The sequence below is a fragment of the Callionymus lyra genome, chromosome 3 (genome assembly GCF_982586985.1).
Source record: "Callionymus lyra chromosome 3, fCalLyr1.hap1.1, whole genome shotgun sequence".
NCBI lineage: Eukaryota > Metazoa > Chordata > Actinopteri > Syngnathiformes > Callionymidae > Callionymus > Callionymus lyra.
In genome coordinates this window covers 3,127,959-3,148,840 of record NC_141820.1, presented here as the reverse complement: position 1 = coordinate 3,148,840, position 20,882 = coordinate 3,127,959, and the positions used below count along the sequence as shown (strand labels likewise).

At 47.6% G+C, this 20,882-nt stretch overlaps 1 protein-coding gene across 1 annotated transcript in view; it reads left to right on the top strand.

Annotated features, from left to right (window-relative positions):
• ext1c (exostoses (multiple) 1c) overlaps nucleotides 1–15,334 on the top strand; it is a 96,787-nt gene extending 81,453 nt beyond the window's left edge. The window contains exons 4-12 of the mRNA XM_087786191.1: nucleotides 647–754; nucleotides 7,247–7,366; nucleotides 9,298–9,430; nucleotides 9,508–9,626; nucleotides 10,141–10,236; nucleotides 10,315–10,401; nucleotides 10,458–10,618; nucleotides 14,910–15,087; nucleotides 15,122–15,334. Of these exons, the coding sequence (XP_087642317.1) occupies nucleotides 647–754; nucleotides 7,247–7,366; nucleotides 9,298–9,430; nucleotides 9,508–9,626; nucleotides 10,141–10,236; nucleotides 10,315–10,401; nucleotides 10,458–10,618; nucleotides 14,910–15,087; nucleotides 15,122–15,334 (1,215 nt within the window). The remainder of the gene's footprint in view (nucleotides 1–646; nucleotides 755–7,246; nucleotides 7,367–9,297; nucleotides 9,431–9,507; nucleotides 9,627–10,140; nucleotides 10,237–10,314; nucleotides 10,402–10,457; nucleotides 10,619–14,909; nucleotides 15,088–15,121) is intronic.
• The last annotated feature ends 5,548 nt before the right edge of the window (nucleotides 15,335–20,882 follow it).

Here is a 20,882-nt window from a genome sequence, read left to right as displayed (position 1 = left end):
GCAGGAGAGATGATGAAGAGAAGGTGCAGGAGAGATGATGAAGAGAAGGTGCAGGAGAGATGATGAAGAGAAGGTGCAGGAGAGATGATGAAGAGAAGGTGCAGGAGAGATGATGAAGAGCTAACATGCTTTTCTGAGTGTGTCGAGTCAATCAAGTTGGTGTGAGTCACATAAATGTCAGTTGTCGTCAGGACGAGGCAGACGTCATGTGACGGATGATTGACAGGCTGATGTCTATTTGTAAACGTGTCACAAAAACACGAGTCGCGTCCGTGAAAACAGGAACCAATCGTGTTCGGCGGAGGAAAGTTGATGCCGTGAACGTTTGTTCTTGAAAACATAGCGATCACAGAGACTTTGACTGTTTCACCGACAAGTCTGAGTCCATGGTTGCCACGATGAGTGCGGGGACGCCGTGGATCAGCGTCTGTCGGTCTCACAGGAAATGTAACATTCCTTTGTAAACACGTCCTTAAAATCACAGCAAAGCCACGCACGGCCGGAGATCCTTGAGTCCAGAGACAAAGAAATTCTCGGTCAGAACAGAGACATTATCGACCTTTTTCCTGACCTTCATCTGAAGGTCAAGGTTGAGTCGTTGGTCCTGAAGCGTCTCCTCAGGTCTTCATCAAACGTGTGTTTCCAGGCGGCGTGTATTCCCGTGCTGCTGAGTAACGGGTGGGAGCTTCCCTTCTCCGACGTCGTCCAGTGGAACCAGGCGGTTCTGGAGGGAGACGAGAGGTTGTTGCTGCAGGTAAGAACCGGGTCACGTGACCGTGGAGATGCCCTCGCGAGGTCAGAGGTCATGGACAAATAGTTCTCATGTAAAAATTCTTACTAACCTCTTAGTTTTTATTCCCTCTAAACTTTTTTTTAAAGTAAATTCAAGATCATAAATATTGAACTTTTGATTTTATTTCATCTTAATAAATTAATTAGATTAGATTAGATTAGATAGACTTTATTAAAAAATGAGGTAATGACGAATGAATCTATTTTGTCTTTTTTTTTTTCAGTTTTTTTTTTTGCTTGACGGTCCCTTACAGGAGGAATCAGTTGTTTGTGCTCGCGTCTCTTGTTCTATTTCGTCCCTACTGACCGCCAGAGGCGGTGCTTCAAGCACTGAATGTATCCATCTCGCGCATGCGCTGTTCGAGTTTAATACCAACAAAGTCACCTGTGACCCCTGATGATCAGAGGATCTGTTCCTTTTCATCTTCTCGCTGCGCAGATAGCATGTCACCGAGCTAGTTCAACGACAAGTTCTTTTGTGCGTTGCTGGTAGTCTCGCGACTTCTGTCGGAGCTGCGAAACTTTCGTCCTCCAGAGGCTGTAATGAACTTTGACGCTGAGAAGTTGTAGTGGCTCGCCGTGGACACTTCAGCCTCGGATCGGCATCGTTTGGCTAAGTACCAACTTTTCGTATTACATTTTGTTCGGTGCAACCTGTTGTACTCGCTTTTGGTTGCATTAATTCTTTGTTGGTGACGGGAGTGTATTGGCTCCCTCTCCCGACATTGTACTCTATATTTATATATCAATGAATATCAGTACAACCTGTTGTACCCGCTTTGGTTGTATTTTGATTTTCTTCGGTGACGGCAGTGTATTCGCTCCCTCTCCCGACATTGTACACTAAATATTTATATATCAGTACAACCTGTTGTACTCGCTTTGGTTGTATTTTGATTTTCTTTGGTGACGGCAGTGTATTCGCTCCCTCTCCCGACATTGTACACTAAATATTTATATATCAGTACAACCTGTTGTACTCGCTTTGGTTGTATTTTGATTTTCTTCGGTGACGGCAGTGTATTCGCTCCCTCTCCCAACATTGTACACTAAATATTTATATATCAGTACAACCTGTTGTGCTTGCTTTTGGTTGTATTTTGATTTATTTTGGTGACGGCAGTGTTTTCGCTCCCTCTCCCGACATTTGTACTGCTCATATACAGCTACCCTTATTGAGTGCCGGTGCAACCTGTTGCACTCGCTTGGTTATTTTTTACATTTGTTGGTGAAGGCAGCGTGTTCGCTCCCTCTCCCGACATCTGTACCGCTTATATACAGCTACCATTATTGCTTGGTTATTTTTTACATTTGTTGGTGACGGCAGTGTATTATCTGCCTCTCCCAACATTTGGCCAAGATATGTGTCCCTCATGCCTTCATCTTAAGCATCTGAGGGAAGGTCTTTCAGAAGATTCCTGCATGAACAGCTTCATGCCCCGGGGAGAAAGGGCTGCCAGACTTGCTGAGGTGGAACAACTGTTGGGCCTCGTTTCGTTGCCTGAGCAGTTGACCTCAGCCCAGCGGCAGACCCCAGCTCAACCCGGCTGATCTAAACGGCGGGCTGCTGAGACTAGAGGCCCCTCTTCTAGGAAGAAGGTTAAAGAGTCCGGACTTGCTTCCAAGGTGGACCAATTAACTGAGGAGGTTAATCAAATGAGATCCTTCTTCCTGGCCTTCAAGTCTGGGACTGGTGAAAGAGAGTTGGGTGATCCTGCTCCTCCTCCAGCCATTTTGGAACCGGAGGAAGATATAATCTCCATGGCAGCTTCAGCCACCGAGTTCGCCGAAAATGGAGAGGATGTGGTGCCACAGCATGTAGCCTCCCATGCCTCTGCGGCGGGCTCCCGTTCTTCAGCCCACAGCTCTACTTTTGACGGCTCAATGGGGGCCATCATTCGTACGGCCCTGACTCACCTGCAGTTATATATACCGCAGGCTCAGCCAGCTTCGGCCAGTGCTTTTTTCAGGTGCGGATCAGCTCCCGCCAACTTTACTGTGCCTCCATCTGACGAATATTTGAGGGAGTTGCATGCATGCTGGAGGGACTCTAGAGCCTTCTAAAGGAACTCAAATCTCTTTCCTGTCTAATGAGTTCTGCGCATTCGTTTGATCCAAGGAAGAGTGACATTTTAGAATTAAGACAGTCAATTTATTAATAACAAAGTATGATTACCAAAGTAGGCCTTACAAGACCTCAAATACAACAGTTAAACAAAGAAATGCAAATGATTCAAATTGTTCAGAAATACCACAGTTCCAGCGCTTGGTCCAGTCTCTGTCAGTCATCCTGGCTCACCCAGGTCCTCCCAGAGAGTGGCCCTTAATCTTTAGATCGTCTCGTCTTTTAAAGCCAAGACACTCAAGACACTCCCATCATAAGTTAAGTTCCCCAAATCTGACTCCATAATGAACAACAGATGTTGTTTGATCTGATCACTAATCTAAACAAAGAATCTCCTGACCTCCTTCACACCTGTTATCTCCAACCAGGTTCGAGGGCCCTAAATTCTGTGTCTTGATACTTCAAAAGTCGGGAACATCCTTGTCTAAACAATCACAACATTTGTTACCGTGGCTTTATCCTTCCTCCCCCAATACATACAGTATGTTATCTTCACAGTCACCTTTAAGCCATGTCACCAAGGGCCATAAAAGTTAAGACACAGTTGGCCAGAGCCCCTGAGCCCTGAAACTTCATAACCCCTGCTGTGAGGAAGGGAGCGGTCGTAAAACACAACACAGGATGTTTAAGATCTGAATGAGAGATGACATTATCAATGTTTAACAGTTGATTACACAAAGGACATACATTCAACTCATCAATGGATACACCTATAGGAAAGTAATTTAGAATATGTCTTCACTTCTCTCATGCAACTTCAGACATCCGGACCCTGGCAGCTATGCAGGATGCACCCAAGTTTGGCTTGGGCCGCATACCAGCGGTTGAGCCGACAATAGCTGCTTTAATTGTCTCACCTGATGAGGCTCTGAGACCGGATGCGAGGTGTCCTCGTTCCCAGTGTCGGGTGACGGATGACCTGCTCTCCAAAGCCTATGACGCAGCGGCACGCATGGGATGCATAGGTAATTCTATGTCCCACCTGATGCTTGCTTTATCAGCATCCCACAAGAGACTCCATTGGATGCTTCCATCCATAATTTCAGTGACGCTTCCCTGCAGGGATTCGCGCTGATTGTTACGTTTCACGATGCTGAAAACAAGAGCAGACAGAGGCAAGGTTCCAGGGAATACAAAAAGGGGTTTATTGAATAGGAGGGGAGCAGGTAGTGGGTGAGGAAGCCGGAGGGAGAGCGAGGTGGGCGAGCTGGAGTGAGAGATCCGGGTTACACGGTAGTGTGAAGTAAGATCTGGCGCCGACCGCGGGGAATCCAAGGGTTGATGAAGGGGGTTGATTGGGGATCAAGAACAGGTGAGCATGATTGCTGATGAGGACCAGGTGTGAGGTGAGACGACAGGAGGAGTGGCAGACCAGGGGGAGGAGAACACAGCAGACTACTGTCACCACAACACTGATGTCTAGAGAGCTGGGGCAGTTTATGTCCACTCTCATCCAGGCTCGCCGCCAGCTTTGGCTGGCACAATCACCTCTGACGGAGGCATGCGGGAGAACCCTCCGCAGTGTTCCAGTGGAACCGGGGGAACTGTTTGGACCTGCAGTGCTAATGGCACTTGTGCGGATATCCAAGCCAGACAGACTCAACAGCAGCTGTCCGGGATTTGTAGGAGTGTTCCTTCTCCTGGCAGACCTAGGGGTTCTTCACCAGGGCTGTGATGGCAGCCCTCTCGCCCCTGCAGTCACAGGGCATGAAGATCCTGCCCTATCTAGACGTTTGGCTCGTCTGTGCTCCGTCCCGGTCTCGGGTGACCCTGGACACCACAAGCCTTCTTTACCATGTGTCTCGACTAAGTCTCAGGGTGAACTCTACAAAGAGTTACCTGGTTCCCTCACAGAGCACAATTTTTTCTCAGGATAACACTCGATACCGTCTCAATGAAGGCCTGACCGTCACCACAGCAGGTGGAAGACATCCTCCGCCTCCTTCCTCTCTTTTGCAGGGGCATGTGGTTGCATTACGCAGAGTTTCTGCTGCCGCCACCGTGGTCCCTTTGGGGCTGTTGTCGCTACGTCCCCTTCAGAGGTGGCTGAACAGCTTTCATTTGGATGCCAGGTGGCACCAGCACAGGAGACTCAAGGTGTCACACCGTTGCCTCCTTGCTCTGGCTCTGTGGAGAGAGAGACATTTTCTCCTCCAGGGCATGCAGATGGGTTGGGTTGCATTCCGTCGAGAGACCATCACAACAGACACCTTCCTCTCAGGGTGGGGTGCAGTTTGGCAAAACCATACAGCCCAGGGGCTGTGGTCTGCTCGAGACTGCTTGGAGCATATCAATGTTCTAGAGCTACGAGCTGTGTATATGGCCCTGCTCTACTTTCTTCCCTTCCTGAGAGGGCGACATGTGCTTGTGCGGTCAGACAATGTGTCGACCATATTGCACATAAACCACCAGGGGGCCACCAGGTCTGCACAGCTGTTGCAAGCATCCCGGGACCTCCTTCTTTGGGCGGCTCCACGCCTGGCCAGCCTGAGAGCAATGTATTTGCCCGGGGACCGGAATCAGGTCGCAGACCTGCTCTCTCGGGGCAAGCCTCCGTCGGGGGAGTGGCGGCTTCATCCAGAGGTGGTGCTCAGCCGGTCTCCTCTATGCTTTTCCCCAATCCCTCTGATTGTTTTAACACTACAGAGGGTCCTCCAGCAAGGTCACAGGCTGCTGTTGCTAGCCCCCTTCTGGCCAGGGAGAACATGGTTTCCACTGTTGCGCAGGCTCTGCTGCAGCTCACCATGGCGCCTCCCCGACAGGAAGGTTCTCCTGTCTCAGCTAGAGGGTCAGATTTGGCATTCCCACCCTCTTCGCCTGCAGCTATCTGGCCGCTGCAGGGCCCAACCGCTTCTGACGGAGTGTTCAGATGCTGTCTGCGATACTATACTAAATGCTAGGGCGCCTTCTACCCGGCTGCAGTATGCAAATAGGTGGCAACTGTTTACTGCATGGTGAGGACCCTGTGCACTGTTCAGTCCCAAAGATTCTGGAGTTCCTCCAGTCACTATTAGACAGTGGCCAGTCCCCTGCTACTCTGAGGGTATACATGGCAGCCATTTCCTCTCGACATGTTCTGGTGGATAATGACACAGTGGGGTCCCACAGACTGGTGTCCCTCTTTCTAAAGGGCGTGGGGCGACAACGCCCCCCACGCACACAGCGTGCCCCAGCATGGGATTTGCACCTGGTGCTCGACGCTTTGTGTCTGCCTCCCTTTGAACCCCTGGCTCAGCCACAGCTGAAGTGGGTCTCTGCTAAGACTGCTTTTCTCCTTGCCATTGCTTCAGCGAAGCGTGTCAGGGAACTACATGCCCTGTCTGTGAGTGAGTCATGTCTGTGGTGGAGCCCAGACGGCTCAGGGGTTACCCCCTTGCCAAATATGGCTTTTCTCCCAAAGGTTCTTTCATTATCAAACCTCAACCGTCCCATTCAAGTGGCACAATTTATTCCCCCGGAAGGGGAAGACAGGTTGGGACTGCTGTGCCCTTTTCCGGGCTCTGAGGACCTATGTAGCTGCAACCGCAAGTATAAGACGGTCAGACCAGCTCTTCCTTTGCTATGGTGGCCCTAGGAAAAGCTCTGCTCTTTCCAAGCAGCGACTGTCTCACTGGATCGTGGATGTTATTACCCATGCATATAAAGGAAGTGGTCACCCCCTTCCATTCGGGGTGAGGTGCCACTCTACCAGAGCGATGTCTACGTCATGGGCGGCCCTACGCGGGGTACCCCTTGAGGACATCTGTGAGGCAGCATCATGGGCCTCACCAAGCACTTTTTGGTGCCTCTGGCGGTCAGTATGGACGAAATAGAATGAAAGTTACGTCTGTAACTATGGTTCTAAGAATCCTGGATGACCGCCAGAGCGTTCTGTCACTCAGAATCCTTGTGACTATGCGAGAAGATTCTGCAGGAACAGATCCTCTGATGTCACCAAAAGATATACCCTATCCGGGGTCATCAGGGATGGATACATTCAGTGCTTGAAGCACCGCGGTCATCCAGGACCCATAGAACCCTAGTTACATACGTTACTTTTGTTATTATTCCTCCTGCCTCGGTTTCTGGCACTTTTCAGGGCCGCACTGTCGAGCGAACACAAACAAAACAAACGTAAAAAAGTGCGACTAAAGTCGCATCAAACTGCGATAAATTTTCCCGCAAAGGAACGAACGGAACGAGGTGCAAAAGTCTCAAACGTCTCCGGCTCTGACATAGGTTCACGTGGAAACACCGTTCAAACTTTAAAATGACCCGGTACCGTAGCAGGTGATTGGTTCTGGGTCCACTTGAGTAACATCAACAGCGAGAACATCCTCTTTCTTCCAGGTTCCGTCCACGGTGCGAGCGGTGGAGAGTGACAGAGTTCTGGCTCTCAGACAAAGAACCCAGATGTTGTGGGACGCCTACTTTTCTTCCGTGGACAAGATCGTCCTCACGACACTCGAGGTGTGTTTTCGACAGAAGTCTTTTCTCCATTTCTGTGAAACTTCTTTCAAACACAAGTTTGTTTCCCTTCAGAGTAAAACCTGGGACTTGAGTTCTGACTCCCACCAGCAACACTTAGTCGAGCATCAAACTAGTGACTTAGTAACCATCATGAAATACAGACTCACACCTTCATAGGAGCAAGTTCTACCTCAGACGATGATCATGTGAACTTTTTCGACCTAATTTGAATGTACAGATTGAACAGATGATCCTGAAATGTTCGGCTCAACCAGTGAATGTTCCGATCACTGATAAACTTTCCAAACTTTCACCAACATTTCCTCTCAAAACACAACACGCCTTTAAACACAGGTTTTCTCTGCGACATAAGTGTGTGTTTTCACGGCTAAACACACTCAGCGCGGCTTGTGTTGGCGTCTGAACCTCCTTCCGTCAGAGTAATCACCAGGTCGCGGCGACACTTTCGCTCCGCGCTCGTCTGACGTCCTCGTCCGGGCCGAGGGCAACGTTCTCAAAGCCTCACATCCCAAGTCTGGCGAGAAAATCCCCTCATTTAAAGAAATGATATGTCATTACGCTCAGGAACATCAGCCGCACGGAATCATTTGAAAACACAGGAGCGTCTGTAGATGCCACTGTATTTACACACCTTTCTTTCTCAGCGGCGTCGTCTTCAGCCAACATTTATCTTTGCAAATATCAAGGAACGAAGACACGTTTCTGAAGGCCATGAAGGTCCGTAGTATTACTCTGCCAGGGTCAGTAGTATTATTCGACTAGTCTTTTTTGTATTACTGTGTGAGTCCTCGTAGTATTACTGCGCGAGGGTCCGTAGTATAAATCTATAGTATTGCATGACACTCTTTAGGATTCGTGGAGCTTCATGGAGTAATACTACAAAGACTTGCAGAGTAATACTACAAAGACTAGCAGAGTAATACTATAAAGGCTCGCAGAGTAATACTATGGAGACTCATGGAGTAATACTATAAGGCTTTGCAGAGTAATACTATGGAGACTTGTGGAGTAATACTACAAAGGCTTGCAGAGTAATACTACGGACTTGCAGAGTAATACTATGGAGACTCGCAGAGTAATACTCCAAATACTTGCAGAGTAATACTACAGAGACTTGCAGAGTAATACTACAGACTTGCAGAGTATTACTATGGAGACTCGTGGAGTAATACTACAGAGACTTGCAGAGTAATTCTACGGACTTGCACCGTAATACTACAGAGGCTTGCAGAGTAATACTACATCGTCTTGTAGAATAATACTAGAGAGACTTGCAGAGTAATACCACATCGTCTTGTAGAATAATACTAGAGAGACTTGCAGAGTAATACCACATCGTCTTGCAGAGTAATACTAGAGAGACTGGTGAACTTGTGACGCTGATCTTGACAAGAAAGTACTTCTTACATAAACATGGTACTGCTGGCAGAACATCATAAATATATTAAACCATCAACATGTTTTTACTGCACACGGATACTTCAGTTTTATTGCTACATACTCAGTGTATAAAAAACGTCTCAAGGAATCATGGAGGGATTTAAGTTTGGTGTTTTCACTGGAAGGATTTGTGCTGCAGATAATAACGTGAAGGTTCTGGAGGTTGAAGATAAGCTGCTTATATACATACATCATGCAGAGACTGTGCAGACCTTCACACTGGTGTCACAGCAGCGCCCCCTGCAGGAGGGAACAGAAGAGCAGAGACCTGGATGATAATAAGATAGTGTTGATCATCATCGACCAACAACAATCAGTGAAAACTCTTGATGAAGCTTCATGAAGCCTCACTTTCTCGGTTCTTTCACTTCTTAACCTTCTAATAGTAATGTTTCCAGAGAGAAACATCTCACGGCTGAGAGCGCCATCTGGTGGAGCAACAAATTGATTCATGTTTTGTTTCCGCACAGATCATCAAGGACCGAGTGTTTTCTCACGCGTCCAGGAACAAGTACATGTGGAACTTCCTGCCTGGAGGACTGCTGGTTCTTCCCGAATACTCCACACATCTGGCCCACTTCCCGTTCTACTACCTGGGCCTGGGTACACACACGCGTCCCCCCCAAAAGATGTGTCAGGGTCAGTTGTAGAAATGCTGTTGTGTTGTTTCATAAATCCAGGGGTCACTCCGGGTCAGGAATTCACTGCCGTCATCCACGCCGTCTCCCCGCTGGTGTCTCAGTCTCAGCCAATCATGAAGCTGCTGCAGGTGGTCTCCAGGTCCAAGTACTGCTCTCAGGTCAGTCAGTCAGTGTGCTGCAGGAAGTCAGCTTTAAAGAGTTGTGTAGATATTTGGTGTGTGTGTTGTGTATCGTTAAGAATGTATAATATTGACACAGTATTGGCAAAAAAGATGCAGGTTTTTTAACTTTCCCAATTTTTTTTTTAAATACAAAGTATTTCACTTAGATTTCTTTCATAAAATTAATTAAAAATGTACCTATACACAACTCTTGACAAAATCAAATAAACTTTTTAAAACTTGTTTTATTAATTAATTAATTAAATCTTACCATGAAAAGATCTGAAAGTCAGAACCAGAATTTTAAAATGATCCTGAAACAAACTAATGCAGAGATTTAAGAATCGGAGAAATGTGAGTTCTTCTACGAGAGCGAATCAGAATTCTGGCTGTTTTGTATGAACTGCAGGCGAGACACATTCTTCTTGTTGAGACACCAACATAACCTCGAGTAATAAATAATAACCTGAGTTTTCTGGGATGTCATTGAACGTCGACATCATTCCTGCAGATCATCATCATCTGGAACAGTGAGAAAGCTCCGCCCAGTCGGAGCAAGTGGCCGCCCATGCCGGTTCCTCTCACGGTGACGGACGGCAGACGGAAGGTAAGAATCTCGTCCTCTCTGTGACAGGTGTGTTGCTCATGTCCTGACTTTCCCCGATGGCTCATGTTTGTGTCGCAGGCCTCCAGTCGGTTTCTACCTCACGTTGCCATAGAAACGGAAGCTGTGCTGAGCCTGGATGAAGACACGGTTCTGCTGACCAGTGAGGTTTGTGGACACGATGGCGAGAAGGAGGAGCTTCAGGATTGACTCTTGTCGTTCAGGTCAACTTCGCCTTCCTGGTGTGGAGGAGCTTCCCCGAGAGGATCGTGGGTTACCCGCCCAGGAGCCACTTCTGGGACCCCCTGAAACACGCCTGGGGCTACACGTCCAAGTGGACCAACGACTACTCCATCGTGCTGACTGGAGCTGCCTTCTACCACAGGTGACCACCTGAAGAACTTCTTCCATCTGAGGCCGACGTGGAGCTGTTGTTCGTCTAGACAAGTCTCAATAGTCTCCGTTACAGACGCTCGGCATGTGCTGCTGTCAGCTGGACCTCCATCAGAGCCACAGTTCAAAACAGGCTGAAAGTAAAGTCGCTCCAGCTCAACGTGTGGTTCTCTCTTCACCATGTCGAGGGTGAACATCTCCTGAATCCAGGGTTCCATCATCTGAGCTCTAGTCCATCATCACTTCATACTGCGACATGAATGAAGCTCATCACGGCAGGAATAAGATCCACGACTGACACATCAAGCGTTTTATAAACTGTTCAAACACTTAAACATCATCATTAAGAGAAGAATCTCAAGAATAAACCATGATTTCACAGATAATTCAACAGAAGAACATGAGCCTCTACATGGCGCCGCACGAGCAGCAGCTGGTTACAACAGCTCCCTCTTTCTTCTTACTTTTTATTTCACTTTTTCCATTTTTTTGGCGTCTTTTTAATTTTTTCTTTAGAGTGGTCGGATCTTGTTGCCGTTGTGCACAAAACGAGACCACTTTTACAACTTTTGCATACGGTTTTCTGCTATTTTCGTCACTTTTGGGAACTCCGTCGGCAGACACGCTCAGCGGGTCTATTGTTTACACCAGGGATCAGCTGTTGCGCAACACCGCTCTCTCTCTCAGCGCGGAATGGACGATTCCCGTGGAAATCAAGAGAAAAAGACGCGGATGCAGAGCAGGTCGGATGAAACAAGAGAAGAAACGTAGGTTCCGTCCCTTTATTCCATCGATCATCATGGGAAATGTACGTTCGATCGTGAATAAAACGGACGAGCTCGCTGCGCTGACCCGGCATCAGAGAGATTTCCGGGAGAGCAGCCTTCTATGTTTCACGGAGACCTGGCTGACGGAGAAGATCCCAGACTCTGTTGTTTCCCTGGAGGGGTTCAAGATGGTGCGTGCGGACCGGGACATGGATGGAAAGAGGAGAGGAGGAGGAGTGGCGGTGTTTATTAATGAGAGATGGAGCGATCCCGCGCATGTCTCCATTAAAGAACAAGTGTGCACTAAGGACATAGAGTTTGTTGCGGTGGGCATCCGCCCGTATTACATCCCGAGGGAGTTCTCACATGTGATTGTGTTCACTGTTTACATTCCTCCCTCTGCGGACGCAGCCGCAGCGAGCGAGAGGCTGAGCGCCTCAGTGTCTGACCTGCAGCTCAAACACCCGAACTCTCTCTTGCTCATTAACGGGGATTTTAACCATGCCTCACTCTCCTCCATTCTTCCCACCTTCACACAATACGTGAAGTGCCACACCCGGGAGGACAAGACTCTGGACCTTTTGTATGCAAATGTAAAAGGTGCCTACACCTCCACCGCCCTGCCCCCCCTCGGCCGCTCTGATCACAACCTGATACGTCTGCGACCTGAATACACTCCCATGGTGAGGAGACAGCCTGCACAGAAAAGAACTGTTAAGATGTGGAATGATGAAGCCAAGGAGAGGCTGAGAGACTGCTTTGAGTCTACAGACTGGAGCGTGTTCTCTCATGGTGATGACATCGACACCTTCAATGACCATTCCACGGATTACATAAAGTCCTGTGAGGGCAACATCACGCCGACCCGCAAGGTGCGGTGCTTTGCCAACACCAAGCCATGGGTGACCCCTCAACTTCAAGTTCTGCTGAACAAGAAGAAGAGGGTGTTTGTTTCAGGGAGCAGAGAGGAGCTTAAAGAGGTCCAGCGAGAGCTCAAGAAGGCGATCAGGATGGCCAAGGAGGAATACAAGAGGAAACTGGAGGAGCAACTGGTGCAGGGCAACACAAGGGATGTGTGGAAAGGCCTGAAGAACATCTCAGGTCATGGCCAGAGTGGAGCCAGAGCCACAGCAGGGGGAGACCAAAGATGGGCCACTGAACTTAACCAGTATTTCAACCGGTTTGATCAGGGCCCCCCTCCCCCCTCCATCTCTGCCCCCCACTCTTCACAAAGCTGTTTTTCCCCTGCTTCAGCCCCCTCCCCCCAACTGTTCTCACCTCCAAGCCACCTTTATCCCCCCCAACACGCCCTACTTCAGCTGCCCAACCCCCCACAGCCACCTCTCTCTGTTACATCTGAACAGGTGAGGAGAGAATTAAGGCGACTGAAGATCAGGAAAGCTGCTGGACCAGATGGACTCATCCCCAGACTGCTCAGGGACTGTGCTGATCAACTTTGTGAGTTGGTCACACACATCTTCAACCTGAGCCTCAAACTGGAGAAGGTCCCGGTCCAGTCGAAGACCTCCTGTGTGGTTCCGGTTCCCAAGGCGGTGCACGCGAAGGAACCAAGCCACTTCAGACCAGTCGCCCTGACCTCCCATCTGATGAAGACCTTGGAGAGGCTGGTACTCCGCGAGCTACACACGACGGTGAGCTCTGCGTTGGATCCGCTGCAGTTCGCCTACAGGCCAAAGATGGGGGTGGATGACGCCGTCATCTACCTGCAGCACCGGGCACTGACTCATCTGGAAGCCGCCGGTAGCACTGTGAGAGTCATGTTTTTTGACTTCTCAAGTGCTTTCAACACCATCCAGCCGGCGCTGCTAAGGAAGAAGATGGAGGACGCAGGAGTTGGGACACAGCTGGCAGCATGGACGATGGACTACCTCACCAACAGGCCGCAGTATGCGAGGCTGCAGGACTGCAGGTCTGAGGTGACCATCTGCAGCACCGGGGTGCCTCAAGGGACAGTGCTGTCACCTTTCCTTTTTTCCCTCTACACGGCGGACTTTACCTATGACTCCAGCAGCTGTCACCTCCAGAAGTTTTCTGACGACTCGGCCATTGTGGGCTGCGTGTCTAAGGGGGGCGAGCTGGAGTACAGGTCAGTCATCAAGGACTTTGTTGACTGGTGTGAGAGCAACTACCTTTGCTTAAACACCGGTAAGACAAGGGAGATGGTGATTGACTTCAGGAAAAAGTCCCCACCACATCAACCGGTGAGCATCCAGGGCTCGGACATTGAGCTGGTGGACAGCTTCAAATACCTGGGTGTTCACCTCAACAATAAACTGAACTGGTCCACACACATCAACGCCGTGTACAAGAAGGGCCGAAGTCGCCTCCACCTCCTGGGGAGACTGAGGTCCTTCGGAGTGTGCAGACCACTTTTAAGGACCTTTTATGACTCCGTGGTAGCCTCTGCTATCCACTACGCTGTGGTCTGCTGGGGAGCAGGCAGCACGGACCGGGACAGGAAGAGACTGAACAGGCTGGTCACGAGGGCCGGCTCTGTCCTGGGCCGCTCGCTGGACTCGGTGGAGGAGGTGGGAGAGAGGAGGACACTCTCCAGACTATCCTCCATCAGGGACAACACTCTCCACCCACTGCACCTGACCGAGGAGGAGCAGCTCCTTCAGTGGCTCAGGCCCCCCAGTGTAGGACGGAGCGTTATAGAAGGTCCTTCATCCCAACTGGTGTCAGGATATTTAACTCTCTACTTTAAATATCCTGATGCTAATCCGTAGTGTGTTTTTCTTCTCGTGTGTTTTATTTTATTTTTTTACTTTTTTTGTTTTTATTTTTATTTTATTTTATTCTATTGTATTTTGTTAATAGTGTTAAATTTCTAATTTTGTAAATAATTGTATATTTTTAAGATCTTTTTTATTTTATTTTGTATTATCTCTTTTATTTTTATTTTTTTCCTTGCACTTTATTTTTTTAAACTGCGCTGTTGTAAAAGTGTGTTTCCCCTCTGGATGAATAAAGCTTTTCTATTTTCTACAAGTCTGTCCAATAAAATAAAAGAATGACACAAACGATTTACTAACATTAAAAAGTCAATCAAACACATCAGTTGCACAATAAAATAAATGAATAAAAGAAAGTGGATTTTGATGAAAAACAATATCATCAAAAGTTTTTTCAAAACAAAACATTTAGTTCAAGAAAAAATGAATTTAAACATTTTTCCTTTATTTGAATGTTTTCTTCTATTGAATCATCTTTTTCAGTTTAAGCCTTAATATCGTACAATTAAATTCTTTAATCCTAACGTTTCTATAATAAAAATATATATTTTTAAGTTGAAAAGCTTGGAAGTAGTTTTGTATCGATTGTTTTTATGGTTTACTGAATAATAAAGAAACAAATGTTCAGACGTTAAAGGTTGAACTTCTGATGTGATGGACAAGAAGTCTGTGAGTCTGAAGCGACCTCTAGTGTTCGCTCTGAGAACAGCAGTTTCATAGGACTGTGGTAACATGTTTCAAACTCTGCATATGTTCGCAGGTACTACCACTACCTGTTCACTCATTACCTGCCCCAGTCCCTGAGAACTCTGGTGGACCGCTCGTGCAACTGCGAGGACATCCTCATGAACTTCCTGGTCTCTGCTGCGACGCACCTGCCGCCAATCAAAGTGGCCCAGAGGAAGCAGTCCAAGGAGCTCCCGGGTCCACAGGTGGGCGCTCCTCTTCCTGAGATCCTGCCGATGCTCTTAGTCTCACCACCTTCTCTTGGCTCACCAGGGCACCAGGACGGTTCCTTGGGTCGACCCCGAGCACTTCAGTCAGCGGCAGGAGTGCATCAACACCTTCGCCAGCTGGTTTGGCTACATGCCTCTGGTGCACTCGCAGCTGCGCCTGGACCCGGTGCTCTTCAAGGACCAGGTGTCCGTGTTCCGCAAGAAGTACAAGGACCTGGAGAGAGCGTGAACATGGGAGACAGGACTGGAGGCTGGACCAGACGACAGACCCTGGAGGACTGTCTCTGGAGCCACGAGTCCAGATGAAGAAGAACTTCTAGAACTTTCTCTGAAGCCTCGTGACGGTTCTGATGTGTGTGTGTGTGTGTGTGTGTGTGTGTGTGTGTGTGTGTGTGTGTGTGTGTGTGTGTGTGTCAGAACTGATGGTTGTCGATCAAAGGAGGTGATTCCACAAAAGGTTCAATAAATAAATAGATTCTAATCAACTCTGGTGTTTGATTTAACCCTGTCTGACCTCACATCTACCTGTCTGACCTCACATCTACCCGTCTGACCTCACATCTACCCGTCTGACCTCACATCTACCTGTCTGACCTCACATCTACCCGTCTGACCTCACATCTACCCGTCTGACCTCACATCTACCTGTCTGACCTCACATCTACCTGTCTGACCTCATATCTACCTGTCTGACCTCACATCTACCCGTCTGACCTCACATCTACCTGTCTGACCTCACATCTACCTGTCTGACCTCATATCTACCTGTCTGACCTCACATCTACCTTTCTGACCTCACATCTACCTGTCTGATCTCACATCTACCTGTCTGACCTCACGTCTGACCTCACATCTACCTGTCTGACCTCACATCTACCTGTCTGACCTCACATCTACCTGTCTGACCTCATATCTACCTGTCTGACCTCACATCTACCTCTCTGACCTCACATCTACCCGTCTGACCTCACATCTACCTCTCTGACCTCACATCTACCTGTCTGACCTCACACTTCCGCTTCCGGTGAGCCTTTGATCGGCTGCTTGAAACGTAAGCTCCTGCAATAATTGCCAAAAACAGTCGTTTTAACGACTACTTGTCCGGATTTTATGCTCATATCACTTAAGATATGTCTCAAGCATCTCGGATCTATGATCGTGATGCTCTTCTCAACATCAGAGAGTCGATGGAGGACTTCACTCGCGACAGTTACCAACGTCCGGTGAACGTGTTTCCGGCTCCGCTTCTCATCGACTCGGACTCTGTGGAATATCGTTTGATCTCTCGAGTACCGGGCGATTTCCACAAGGGATCGAGTCGGGCTGGAGTACAGGTCAGGATGAGACGCGCAATTGCGATCGCTCGGAACAACTCTGGCGGCGGTGTTCTTGAAAGACTTTAGTGACTTCTTATCTTCCATTATTCAGATGGAATCTGTTCTTATTCTTGGAGACTTTAATCTTCATGTTGATGACGTCACATCTTGTTCTGCTAAAGAACTTTTAACTTTAACCGAAGCCTTTAATTTTGAGCAACATGTTTCTGAACCCACTCATCAAAAAGGCCACATTTTAGACTTAGTTTTTACTCTTGGCCTGAACATTTCTAATGTATCTGTACATGATGTCCATCTGAGTGATCATTCTCTTGTCTTGTTCAACCTGGACTTCATCCCTGAACCTAAGCCTTTGAAAGTTAGGTCTCAGAGGCGTGTCATCTCAGCCGATACTGCAGACAGTTTTTCTGCTATGTTTGACCATCTTTCCTTTGATGACTGTCCAGATGTGGACAGTTTGATTAACTGTTACACTGATCATTGTGTTGAAATACTGGATCAAGTGGCACCTGTTAAATCGAACTTGAAAATTCAGAAAAAACGGTGCCCTTGGACAAATGAAGATCTCCTGAGTCTGAAAGACTTTGTCGAAAGACTGAGCGTCTCTGGAAGTCCACTAAACTTGAGGTGCACAGACTTCACCTCAGGGATCTGTTGACTTCTTACAATGAGATGGTAGAAACTGCTAGATCTGATTACATCAGAAAACTGGTAGCAGCAAATAGGAAAAACCCCAAAGTTTTGTTTGACACGATTAATTCTCTCGTGTCTCCTGCTCCTCAAATCACGCCGGTCTTCTGTGAAGCTGACAGCAATGCATTGTTGAGATTTTTCATTGACAAAATTAAATTGATCAAAGAGAAAATCTCTCCCCCTTTGTTGGGAACCCCTACTGTCTCTGAGCCCATCTCCTCCTCTTGGTCATCCTTCACTGCTGTATCTTTGGGTGATATTTCAGCACTAGTGAACAAGATGAAACCCTCCTCTTGCTCAGATGACGTCCTTCCTTGTAGGCTTTTTATCAAAGTATTTGATGTAATTGGCCCCTGGGTTACCAATATGGTGAACCTCTCCCTTTCCACAGGGGTTTTTCCCAATGCATTTAAACATGCCATTGTGGAGCCTCTGCTCAAAAAACCAGGCTTAGACCCAACTGACCTCAGTAATTTCAGGCCTATTTCTAAGCTCCCTTTCTTGTCCAAGATCTTGGAGAAGGTGGTGTCTGAGCAGCTGTCTTTGTTCCTGGATCAGAGCGACATCCATGAGAAGTTTCAGTCGGGCTTCCGTAAACATCATTCTAAGGAGACAGCTTTATTGAAAGTGTCCAGTGACATCATGGTGTCGGCTGACTCTGGTAAATTCACTGTTCTGGTTCTCTTAGATCTGTCGTCAGCCTTTGACACAGTTGATCACCAGATCCTGCTGAGAAGACTAAGGGATGAAGTGGGACTGTCTGGGTCTGTGTTAGAATGGTTCTCATCTTACCTTTCTGGGCGCAGTTTTAGTGTATCTTTCAATCAAATGAGGTCTGAATCGGCAGATCTGTTGTGTGGAGTCCCTCAAGGTTCTGTTCTGGGTCCTTTATTGTTTTTGCTGTACTTGATTCCCCTTGGTAAAATCATTCAGAGATTTCCAGATGTTTCTTATCACATTTTTGCTGATGACATCCAGCTCTACTGCTCTTTTGACCCAACTGAGCCCCAAAGGCTGAACAGCTTAGTCAATTGTTTGCTAGAAATCAAACAATGGCTGAGTGAAAACACTTTACAGCTAAATGTGGACAAAACTGAAACTCTGGTGATTGCTCCTGATGATAAGATTCCAGGGTTGAGTCAGTACTTGGGTGACTTAGGTCAGTCTGTCAAACTGAGCCTGTGAAACCTGGGTGTTGTATTTGATAAAGACATGTCTCTTGTTCAACACTGCAGAAAACTGACCAGGAACGGTTTCCTTCAACTGAGAAAAATCTCTAAACTTAGGAAAATGTTGTCACAACATGATCTGGATCTTATAATCCATGCGTTTGTTTCTTCTCGTCTGGACTATTGTAACAGTTTGTTTTCATGTCTTAACAAGAAGGATCGTCTCGTCTGCAGTTGATTCAGAACTCTGCAGCGAGAATTCTAAGCCGCTCAAGTAGGATAACTCACATTTCTCCGATCCTTAAAACTCTTCACTGGCTTCCAGTTTCTTTCAGGATCAACTTTAAAATTCTGGTTCTTACTTTCAGAGCTATTCATGGTCAGGCTCCTCCTTACATCACTGATCTGATCCAGCCTTACACCCCAGCTCGGGCTCTGAGGTCTGTGGATCAGAATCTACTTATGGTTCCACGCACACATATCTACCTGTCTGAGCTCACATCTACCTGTCTGACCTCACATCTACCTGTCTGACCTCACATCTACCCGTCCGACCTCACATCTACCCGTCTGACCTCACATCTACCCTTCTGACCTCATATCTACCTATCTGACCTCACCTGTACCAGTGTGACCTCATTTCTACCTTTCTGACCTCACATCTACCCGTCTGACCTCACCTCTACCCTTCTGACCTCATATCTACCTGTCTGACCTCACCTGTACAAGTCTGACCTCATATGTACCTGTCTGACCTAACATCTACCCGTCTGACCTCACATGAACACGGGTATCACCTGTCATATCGTAGTGGAGCACCGTGTAGCGTCTCTCTCGCTCGAAGCAGAACAATCGTTTCTCTTTTTGATCGCCTTATTACTGGAGCATCCGTGAACATCTACATTTATTTTTGGACCAACATCCTCCGGAGTCGAATCGGGCCGAGGACAAGTTTGAAAAACTTCCCGGTGAGCGCATTCGTCAAACTTTCCTCTCAGTATGTCTCCTCCTTCTCCCTCTCCCTCCTTTGTTCTTTCCTGCTCGGTGTGTCAGATGTTTAGTTACGCTTCGACCTCCTTTAGAGATAGCAGTAGTTGTGTGAAGTGTAGCCTGTTAGCTAGATTGGAGGTGAAGCTCGTTGAACTAGAGAGCCGGTTGTGCGCTGTCGATGCTAAACCGCTAGCTAGCCAGTGTCAGGTAGACAGTGCACAGCCACATAGCCTAGCAGGTAGTCCTCCAGCAATTCCCGAGCAGCCGGGAAACCAGGGTTGGTGGGAGGAATAGTTCCCGGCCAAAGTCAACGGAGCACCACCAACCCCTTAGCGTTTCCAACAGATTTTCTCCACTCGACAAGTCACCAGTCGAGGAACCTGCTCTGTTCATAGGCGATTCCATACTTCGGAACGTTAAACTAGCAAAGCCAGCAAGAGTAGTCCTGGGGCCAGAGCGGGCGACATTGAATCAAACTTGAAGCTGCTGGCTAAAGCTAAACATAAATACAGTAAGATGATTATTAATGTCGGCAGCAACGACATCCGATTACGTCGCTCGGAGGTCACCAAGGTTAACGTTCAGTCGGTGTGTGCATTCGCACGAACAATGTCGGACTCCGTAGTGTTCTCTGGACCCCTTCCCAATATGGCCAATGATGATATGTTTACTCGCTATTCATCATTTAATCGCTGGTTGTCGGAGTGGTGCCCCGCCAACACGTCCTCATACCCAAGGCGTCATACCGTCCTACGCCGTGCAATGTCCCCCTGGCGTCCCTAAGGTAACGTTACAGGGGGGACAAAAACGTCGGTTTTCGTCTACCCGGGTCACCCAGTAATATACAGAGCATTCCCCGACGTCGGATTCAAACGACCCGGGTTACATTTGAGGCGTCGCTTAACTCGTTGTTGCCATGGTAACGTGACGTGACGTGTCGCTGTTGTCATTTGGCTACCGTAATTCTAGAACTATGAAGCGCACTTGAAATGTTTAATGTCAACAGTGCGATTCTACCCCCGATTGTGCTTAACGACCTCGAACCACTTCAAGAGATGAACATAAATCGGTAAAAAATGCTTAATTTTAATTTTTTGAAGCTTGGATTGTTCACGCATCGCGTGAAGTCAAGAGGCTCTCGCGGATTAATACATGCTTAAAAGGTCCTGTAAAAGTGACTATATTGTATATCTTTAGGTGTTTCAACTCCATAATTTTGACATTGTTTTATGAATGAGTAAAATAAAGTCTGGATGTGCTATTTCGCTTGATCCTATTTATAATCCGGTGCGCTTTTCTATGAAAATAGAACCTTTCATTGAGATTGCGTTTATGGACATATGCTTATTTAGCTGCGATTATGAGCGTCTACGTGACGTTTGTCAACAGTAATCGCGATCCTGCAGAGGTGACGTCACGCACGTTAATAAACTGATCGTGCAGGAATGTAGAGCCGTCACACCACAGGAATAAAATGAGATATTGTGCTTGTTTGTTTAAAAGCGCCATGGAATACAATTGTAGATCTGCTGGTATAAAGACCGAGTTAAGTTTAGTTTAAATTTAGCGTCAGCTAAAAAGTTTTCAA